Below are 10,228 nucleotides of genomic sequence, written 5' to 3' on the forward strand. Positions count from 1 at the left end.
CTGCATCCAGTCTATCTCCAGAGCCTTTCGATTTCACATCATGCATGTCTCCTGAATTCATCCCTCTATCACCTCCATGAGACCTATCCTTCTGCTTTTTTTTTTTTTTTTTTCTGAGATGGAATTTCGCTCTTGTTGCCCAGGCTGGAGTGCAATGGCATGATCTTGACTCAACGCAACCTCCGCCTCCCGGGTTCAAGCGATTCTCCTGCCTCAGCCTCCCAAGTAGCTGGGATTACAGGCATGCGCCACCACACCTGGCTCATTTTGTATTTTTAGTAGAGATGGGGTTTCTCCATGTTGGTCAGGTTGGTCTCGAATTCCTGACCTCAGGTGATCCGCCCACCTCAGCCTCCCAAAGTGCTGGGATTATGTGCGTGAGCCACTGCGCCCAGCCTCCTTAGGCTCTTACTCTAAGCTCTTACCATCTTTTTTCTAGGGCATGTTAATAGACTCCCAAAACTTAATCTCTGTATCTGCTTTGTGCCTCTGGTCAGCTCTTTGTCCTGCATGGGGTACTCCAGCATTCAGACCTTGTTCCAGACAGTTAATATTTCCCCAGCCACTCAGCATGTGACTGCTGATGTATCAGCAGGTTTTCATGTTGACAATATCATCTACTTATATTGTTTAATCAGCAATCCTTAGACATTCCTCTCAACCTCTCATATTGGTAGCTTCTCTCTTCCCCTGATGAAAGAGGTCTTGCCCTTGGCCACGGTCAGTTTTTTTGAAGAGTTTGTATCACACCTTTTCATGGACATTTTTTCTTCACTTATATTCTGCTTGTCTTGTAACTTCATCCTTTCTGTACTCAACATAAAAATGCTCAACTTCCTTATCCTTGAAGAAAATTCAACAATTCAGTGTTCATGGTTCACAGTATATTCATATATTCATTCACTCTCTGAGCACTTAATTGTTTACGTTTTTATATCAGTGATGCTGTGGACATTTATATATGTTGTTCATCTTTCACATGTGTAGGGGCACATTTTTGATGTTTCTGGAGTGAAATAATTGGATTATAAACTATGCAAATGTTCGTTTGCAAGATCATTCTCATTGTTTTCTAAAGGGCCTATATCAAAAAATTCAGGAATTTTTGGAAGTTTCCATTGATCCATATCCTATCTAGTACTTGAAACTATAAGACCCCTCAATTTTTGCTGATCAAATGGAAACAAAATATTTTCTCTTGTGCTCTTGATTTGCATTTTCCTCATGGGTAAGGTTGTTTAGTGTCTTTCACAATTCTGAGCCAATCTGTATTTTCTTCTGTGAGATGTTATTTGGTGATAAATGCCTATTTTTCAATTAACTTCTTTGGCTTTCTCTTTTTATTTGATTTTTATACATTCTAGATACCTATCTTTTATCAGTTACATTTGCTGCAGGTATATTCTTCTAGTTTTTCATTTTGTCCTTCCACTCTCTTTAAAGTATCTTTTGTTCAGTGAGTTCCTTACATAGTGTAGTCTGATTTATGGTTTTTTTTTGTTTGTTTGTTTGTTTGTTTGTTTTTGAGACGGAGTCTCGCTCTGTCGCCCAGGCTGGAGTGCAGTGGCGCGATCTCGGCTCACTGCAAGCTCCACTCCCCCGGGTTCACGCCATTCTCCTGCCTCAGCCTCCCGAGTAGCTGGGACTACAGGCGCCGCCACCTCGCCCGGCTAATTTTCTTGTATTTTTAGTAGAGACGGGGTTTCACCGTGTTAGCCAGGATGGTCTCGATCTCCTGACCTCATGATCCGCCCGTCTCGGCCTCCCAAAGTGCTGGGATTACAGGCTTGAGCCACCGCGCCTGGCCTGATTTATGTTTTTTTTTTACGTGATTAATGATTTTGTGCCTTGTGGAAAAAATGTTGCTTTACCCTAATATTGAAAAGGTATTCTTGTTTATTTTATTGTCAGTTGTAAAACTTGCCATTTGGCATTTAAGTCTTTATCAATCTGAAGTTGGTTTTGAGTATAAAATGTGATAGAATACAATATTTCCATTCCCCATGTGGGTAGCCACTTTTTCTAGCTCTATTTCCTTAGTAGTCTCTCACTACTGAGGTGCTGTGCCTCCTTGCCATCTACCAAAGCCCCATCTGTGTGCAAGGGGATTTCTGAGCTCTCCGTTCTTCTTTATTCCCAGTTGGCATCGTGTCTGTGCCAGAGTGGTACCTCTGCCTTATGAGCCCTGTCCTGAGAGTGGCACTGCTCTTCACAGCTGTCACCTAGGTCAGAATGTTAGGAATCAGTTCCCCTGTGCCTCTTCTTTCCCTAGATTCTCATCACCACAACCCTCTCATGTGCTATAGCTCATTTGCATATTCTGTCTCCTAAGGCTATAGTGTCTTTCCCACTTTCTCTCGTGACCAGTAGGACTTACTTCACTGGGTATCTTCTACTGGAAAAACGCCTTGACCTTTTTCTACCCAGGATTAGCCAAACTCAAGATTAAGGACACAGTCCTCCAGGACTTTGTCAAGTCTGCCCAAATCCTCTAATTCCAACTGCAAATTCAGGGATTTCCTGAAACCACCCTCAGGTTTCATAACTTGCTAAAAAGATCCGCAAGACTTTCTAAAACCTATTATGCTCACAGTTTTGTTTATTACAGACAAAGCATACAAATTAGAAGAGGACACAGGATATGGGGCTGAGGGTGTTCCAAACACAAAGCTTTCTCGGTGACTTGTTACCCACCCAGCATTGATGTGTAAAATATGTGCACAGAGCATTGCAAACCCAGGAAACTCAGTGGAGCTCTGGTTTTTAGAGTTTATTGAGCTTTATTACACAAGCGCAGTTGATCGAGACATTGCCCATAGTGCCATGTGAAGTTTCCAGCCTTCGCCCCTTTTCCAGAGTTCAGCTGATATCTTGTGGCTCAGAGACCTAACCTTCTACTCACTGGTTGGTCTTTCTGGTGCCACCAGACCTCAGCCAGAGTCATCTATTTAGGATAAACTATTTAGGGACCCATAATGAGTTACCTTTATATAAATATTCAGTCGGGAATTGAGGCGATATCTCCACCCTAGGCCTTGTCCCCTCACCTGGTCTCTCTGCCTGGTCTCCCTCTCAAGGAGTCAGGAATCCAAGGAAAAGAAAAGAAACAAATTACAGACCTGGGGTTCAAGATGGCAAAATATAACAGACATAAAGGCACCATTTCCAACTTCATTTTTTTCACTGAAGTGGTGATTTTGTTTCTTCTCTTTTTACATTACTAACAGGCCCTTTTGTGTATCGGATTTCTTTCAGGTGACGAAGGAAAACCCGAGAACCCAGAACGGACCACCTGTGAGCTAGCCTTGTCTGAAGAAATCTCATTCTGGGGACAACTAACACAAGGAGCTTCAGGGGACTCCCAGTTGGGGCAACCCAAGGATCAGGATGGGTTTTCAGAAATGCAGGGAGAGCACTTGAGACCAGGGTTAGATTCCCAAAAGGAGAAGCTTCCTGGAAAAATGAGCCCCAAACATGATGGTTTAGGGACAGCTGATGGTGTGTGTTCAAGGGTTATACAGGATCAGGTCTCCTTAGGAGATGATGTCCGTGACTGTGACTCTCATGGATCAGGTGAAAATCCAGTGAGTCAGGAAGAGGAAAATACCTTTAAATGCAGTGAATGTGAAAAAGTGTTTAACAAGAAACGTCTGCTTGCTCGGCATGAGAGGATTCACTCTGGAGTGAAGCCCTATGAATGCACAGAGTGTGGAAAAACCTTTAGCAAGAGTACGTACCTCCTGCAGCACCACATGGTCCACACTGGGGAGAAGCCCTATAAGTGCATGGAGTGTGGAAAGGCTTTTAATCGGAAGTCACACCTTACCCAGCACCAGCGGATTCACAGTGGAGAGAAACCTTACAAGTGCAGTGAATGCGGAAAGGCCTTCACCCACCGCTCCACTTTCGTCTTGCATAACAGGAGCCACACTGGAGAAAAACCCTTTGTGTGCAAAGAGTGTGGCAAAGCCTTTCGAGATAGGCCAGGTTTCATTCGACACTACATCATCCACAGTGGTGAGAATCCCTATGAGTGCTTTGAATGTGGCAAGGTCTTCAAACACAGGTCATACCTCATGTGGCACCAGCAGACTCACACCGGGGAGAAGCCCTATGAGTGCAGTGAATGTGGGAAGGCCTTCTGTGAGAGCGCAGCCCTGATTCACCACTATGTCATCCACACTGGGGAGAAGCCGTTTGAGTGCCTCGAGTGTGGGAAGGCTTTCAACCACCGATCATACCTCAAGAGGCACCAGCGGATTCACACTGGGGAGAAGCCTTATGTGTGTAATGAATGTGGAAAGGCCTTTACCCACTGCTCTACTTTTATCTTGCATAAAAGGGCCCACACTGGAGAAAAGCCTTTCGAGTGCAAAGAATGTGGGAAAGCCTTTAGCAATAGGGCAGACCTTATTCGACACTTCAGCATCCACACTGGAGAGAAGCCCTATGAGTGCATGGAGTGTGGAAAGGCCTTCAACCGCAGGTCAGGCCTCACAAGGCACCAGCGGATTCATAGTGGAGAGAAGCCCTATGAATGCATTGAGTGTGGGAAAACATTTTGCTGGAGCACAAACCTAATTCGACACTCCATCATCCACACTGGAGAGAAGCCATATGAGTGCAGTGAATGTGGAAAGGCCTTCAGTCGCAGCTCATCCCTCACTCAGCATCAAAGGATGCATACTGGGAGAAATCCTATCAGTGTAACAGATGTGAGAAGACCTTTTCCAAGTGGGCAGACCTCAGTCAACATCCAAGAACTTTTATTGGGGAAAAACTTTTTGAATGTCACCTCTGAGGAAAATCTTTTGCAAGAGGAAGCATCTTACATGGCATCTGATCATACATACCAAAGAGAAACCCCACAAGTGTCTTCACTGTGAGAAAACCTTCTGTTGCCAAATGCCATTTGTCACCTAAGGAGTCATATTAGAAAATCACACAGCTTAGAGCCTTATTCTCCATCTGAATTCATCCTGGAAAAACACCCAGTGGTTATTATGCACTTAGGAAAACCTTTAGCTCCATCTTTGTCGTTAGTTTACAGTGCAGTGTTATCTCAGGAATTTTTATAAAAAGAGGTGACAGAAAAAATGAAATGCAGACACTGCTTTTATACTGTTGTCTTATATGTACGTTTCTGTCCCACATCAGGAAAGTTAGTAAGGCAAGGTCTGGAAACTTACTGAATGTCTTTGTTCTACAACATTGTCTCTTCTTAAGAAGCATTGTTTTTATGAGAAATATGAAGGCTTGAGTTATGAAATACTTTTATATTTAAGGATTAAAGGAAACATGAATGTGCACGTTTTATTCCACCACTTAAGACTGTTTTAAGTCTTTGATTTGGAGAAAAAAAAAAAAATCCTTTTTTAATGGGTATTGAACACTTAACACAGAATTTTTCTTGATTCCCATCTGTTGGTTTACTTGATTGCTATAGCTGTATGGTAAATCTCAAAATTAGGTAATGTGATTTTCTTTTTTCTTATTTTTATTTAAAATTCATTTAGCATTCCTAGTTTCTTTGACTTTCCATATACACTTTAGGATTGATTTTTCTGTTTTTCAAATATTCTTGCTTGGATTTTGATATAATTGAGTTAAACCTGTAGATCAATATGTTGAGTATTGGCATCTTAGCCTTCCAATTCATGAACATGGCATATCTTTTCATTTATTTAAATTTTCTTCGATATATTTCATTACTGTTTTATAGTTTACACAGTATAACTCCCGCACATTTAAAATAAGATTTATAGCTTCATAGTTTTTTGCGTGATTGTAAATGGCATTGATTAAAGTTTCAGTTTTCATATGATGTTGGCTAGTATACAGAAAAATTATTTTTTCCATCTTATTTTGCTGTCTTGCAACTTTCCTAAACTCATCATTTCTTGCCATTTCCTTTGGGATAATCCTTAAGATTTTAAACATAGAAATATCATTTGCAATTTGGGACAGTTTTATTTCTTGCTTCCCATCTGTACACCTTTTATTTACTTTTCTCATGTTATTGCACTAGGTAGGATTTCCAGTGTGATACTGAATACAAATAGTGACAAGTTATCCATGCCTTGTTCATGATATTAGGGGGGAAATGTTCGGTTTCTCATTAATATGATATTGAAAGTTTCTTCCAAAGAGTTTCTCTATCAAGTTTAGAAAGTTTCTCTCTATTCCTAATTTGCTGGGATTTTTTGGTTATTATTAATAAGTGTTGAATTTTGTCACTTGCTTTTTCTCCACTGATTGATTTAATTATGTCATGTTACTTCTGTAGTCAGTTGATGTGTTACCTTGACTGAGTTTTGAGTATCGAACCAGCCTCACATCCTTGTGATAAGCCCTACTTGCTCATGGAGTATAATTTTGTTTGTATACTATGCAACAGTATTTCATTTGCTAGTATTTTGTTGAGGAAGCTTCCCTCTAATTTCATGAGTGATAATCTGTAGTTTTTTTTTCTTCAACTGTTACTGTTTGGTTTTGATGTCTAGATGATAACTAGCCTCCTAACGTGAGTTGGAAGGAATTATCTTCTGTTTTTTTGGAAGATCATATGTAGAATCGGTGTTATTTGTTCCTTTAATGTTTGGTAGCATTCTCCAGCAAACAAGTGGGACCTGGAGATTTTCCTTTTGGATGCTTTTTAATTATGTATTTATTTTATTTAAAAGGTATAGAACTATTCAGAGTATTTCATATTGGATGAATTTTTATAGATTTTCTTAAGGAAGTGTTCATTTTATGTAAATATTCTCATTTGTAGCATTCTTTGAAATATTTCCTTTTAGCTTCTTGTTGGCAGCAGGATCTGTACTTACGTTCCTTGTTGTATTCTTGATATTGAAAATGTATCACTTATTGTCAGTCTTTGTAGACATATGTCAATTTCATTGATCATTTCAAAGAAATAGCACTTTATATCACTGATTTTTCTCCACTTTCTGTTCTTAATTTCACTGATACCTGCTCTGATCTGTATTGTATCCTTCCTTCTACTTGCTTTGGTTGTATTTGACTCAGTGGTTTCCTGAGGTGGATGTTTAGGTTATTGATTTGAGGCTTTTTTCTTTTTTCATGTAAGCTTTAAGTTCTATACATTTTTCTTACAGTGCTGTTAGTTTCATCCCACAAGTTTTAATATGTTTTTGAGTATCTTACTCAGTTCTAAGATTTCCTGATTCCTTTTGAGACATCTTCTCTAACCCATGAATTATTTAGAAGTATATTGTTTAATAGTATTTGGAGTATTCCCTGCTATTTGTTATTGATTTCTAATTTGTTTTGCATTTGATGTTACTGTTTAAATTTGTTGACTTTTTTCCTTTATGATCCAGGATATAGGCTATCTTGTTTTACATAGCTGCTTGAAAAGAATGTGTGTTCTTGGTCATTGGGTGGAGTTTCTATAAATGTTTGTATGATCCTGTTAGTTGGTGGTGTTATTTAGGTCTCCTATATCCTTGCTGATTTTGTGTCTAGTATTTCTATCAATTGCCAAGAGAGGGATGTTGAAGTCCCGAACTATAATTGTGGAATTATCTATTCCTCCTTTAAGTTCTATCAGTTTTTGCTCCACATAATTTAAAGCTCTGTTGTTTGATATATACACATATAGGTTTGCTTAGTAGTCTTGCTGTATTGACCCTTTTATAACTAAGTAATGTCCTTTTTTGCTCCTGTTAATACTCTTATCAATTTTTATCTGATATTCGTGTGGTCACTCTTACATTTTGGGTTAATGTTTGCATGATTTATACATTTTCACCATTTTGTAAAACCTTATCTGTATCACTATATTTGGAGTAAGTTTCTTGTGAACAGCATATATGTGGGTTGTGATTTTATATCCAGTTTGCATATCTTTTTTTTTTTTTTGAGATGGAGTCTCACTCTGTCGCCCAGGCTGGAGTGCAGTGGCGCGATCTTGGCTCACTGCAAGCTCCGCCTCCCGGGTTCATGGCATTCTCCTGCCTCAACCTCCTGAGTAGCTGGGACTACAGGTGCCCGCCACCACACCCGGCAAATTTTTTTGTATTTTTAGTAGAGACAGGGTTTCACCATGTTAGCCAGGATGGTGTTGATCTCCTGACCTTGTGATCCGCCCACCTCGGCCTCCCAGAGTGCTGGGATTACAGGCTTGAGCCACTGCACCTGGGGTTTTTTTTTTTTTTTTGAGACGGAGTTTTGTTCTTGTTGCCCAGGGTGGAGTGGAGTGGTGTGATCTTGGCTCACTGCAACCTCCGCCTCCTGGGTTCAAGTGATTCTCCTGCCTCAGGCTCTTGAGTAGCTGGGATTACAGGCATCTGCTACCACGCCTGACTAATTTTTTGTATTTTAATAGACATGGTGTTTCACCGTGTTGGCCAGGCTGGTCTCGAACTCCTGACCTTGGGTGATCCACCTGCCTCAGCCTCCCAAAGTGCTAGGATTACTGGTATGAGCCACCGCACCCGGCTTTTTTTTTTTTTTTTTTTTGAGATGGAGTCTTGCTCTGTCACCCTGGCTGGAGTGCAGTGGCGCAATCTGCAACCTCCGCCTCCCAAGTAGCTTGGATTACAGGTTCCTGCCACGACACCTAGCTAATTTTTGTATTTTTAGTAGTGACGGGGTTTCATCATGTTGGCCAGGCTGGTCTCAAACTCCTGACCTCAGGTGATCCGCCTACCTCAGCCTCCCGAAGTGCTGGGATTAAAGGTATGAGTCACTGTGCCTGGCCCCAGTTTGCATATTTCTGTCTTTTATTGGTGTATTTGGACCATTTAAAGTTTACAATAATTATGTTAGTGTTACTATTTTATGATTAGTTTTTTTTGTTTTTTGTGTTTCCTGTTGCTTCTTTCTTGAGTTTTTTGGGTTTGTTTGTTTGTGTTTTGGTCTTGAACATTTTTTAGAATTCCATTTGATATATTTGTAGTGTTTTAAAAATATATTTCTTTGTATTAATTTTTTTAGTGGTTGCTTTAAGTAGTATAATGTACATATGTAACATAATTACAGTTAATGGTATGAAAAATTTAGCACTTTGATGTATAGAAACCTTACTTCCATTGGTCCCTTTACCTTGCCTGTTAATATAATTGTCTAAAGTAATTCCTCTTCAAAATTGAGCACCATGTTGGAAAACGTAATTTTTGCTTCCACTGTCAAATATATTTTACAAAAGTCACAGCAAGTATTGCTTGTTGATCTCTTTACCCATTCCACTATTCTTTCTTGAAATTCTAAGCCACCTTCTATTAACATTTTCTTTCTGTTTGGCGAACTTCTTGTAGCCTTTTTTCTGGGGTCGGTCTGCTGGTGTCTCTAAAAGTGTCTTTATGTTCCCTTCATTCCTGAGGGATATTTTTGTGTGATACAGGATTTAGGGTCTGCAGTTCTTTTAGTACTTGAGAAACATGTTTGTTCCTTCTGTCTGCTATGCTTTCAGATGAGAAATCTGTTACCATTTGAACCGCTGTTCCCTATTTCGTAATGTGTCATTTTTATCAACCTGCATTCAAAGTGTTGTTTGTTTGTTTTTTGTTTGTTTGTTTTTGTAGCAGTCGGAAGTTTGGTTATGAGATGTGTGACATGAAATTTTTTTGAGTGTGTATCCTGTTTGGTTTTTTTCAGCTTTTTGATCTGTAGGTTTATGCCCTTTGCCAAATTTGGGAATTTTTAACCATTATTTCTTGAAATATATTTTCATCCCTACTCTTTCTCCTCTCTGGAACTCCAGTGATATGAATGGTAGATCTTTTGTTACTGTCTTAGAGGTCTCTTGTGCTTTCATGTTTACCCCCTTTTTCTGGTCTGTTTTTCCCTTTTTTTCATATTGGTTATTTCTGTTGACTTTTTTTCAGCTCACTGATTCTTTTTTTTTTTCTGTCATATGCAGTCTACTGTTGAGCTTGTCCAGTGAATTTTCATTTTGGTTTTTGTATTTTTCAGTTGTTTAATTTCCATTTGGTTCTTTTGTACATCTTTGATTTCTTTGCTTAGTTTATAATACTAAAAGGGCACAGAAAACAGACAAAACTAAATTCCAAAGTCATGGTTTTCTGGTGGTTTGTCTCAATATTTGAATAGAAATCCTGAATTATCTGGAGGAGTAGAAGTCCTGTAGTCTTTTATATTGGGCTCCTTAAATATTTCTGTCAACAGATCTTATAACTGAGGGTGATCTGCATATCATTCAGAGTTACATACTCCAGGGGAAGGTTGTATGTAAAATCCT

General features: G+C 39.5%; 1 protein-coding gene across 2 annotated transcripts in view; it reads left to right on the forward strand.

The window, feature by feature from the left end:
• Nucleotides 1-10,228, forward strand: part of LOC105488101 (zinc finger protein 805) — a 33,100-nt gene that overhangs the window by 9,369 nt on the left and 13,503 nt on the right. For both annotated transcript variants that reach the window (XM_071088082.1, XM_071088083.1), the window contains one exon: nucleotides 3,256-5,470. In XM_071088082.1, the coding sequence (XP_070944183.1) occupies nucleotides 3,256-4,886 (1,631 nt within the window). In that variant the 3' untranslated portion in view covers nucleotides 4,887-5,470. The remainder of the gene's footprint in view (nucleotides 1-3,255; nucleotides 5,471-10,228) is intronic.

Source organism: Macaca nemestrina, chromosome 20 (genome assembly GCF_043159975.1).
Source record: "Macaca nemestrina isolate mMacNem1 chromosome 20, mMacNem.hap1, whole genome shotgun sequence".
Lineage (NCBI taxonomy): Eukaryota > Metazoa > Chordata > Mammalia > Primates > Cercopithecidae > Macaca > Macaca nemestrina.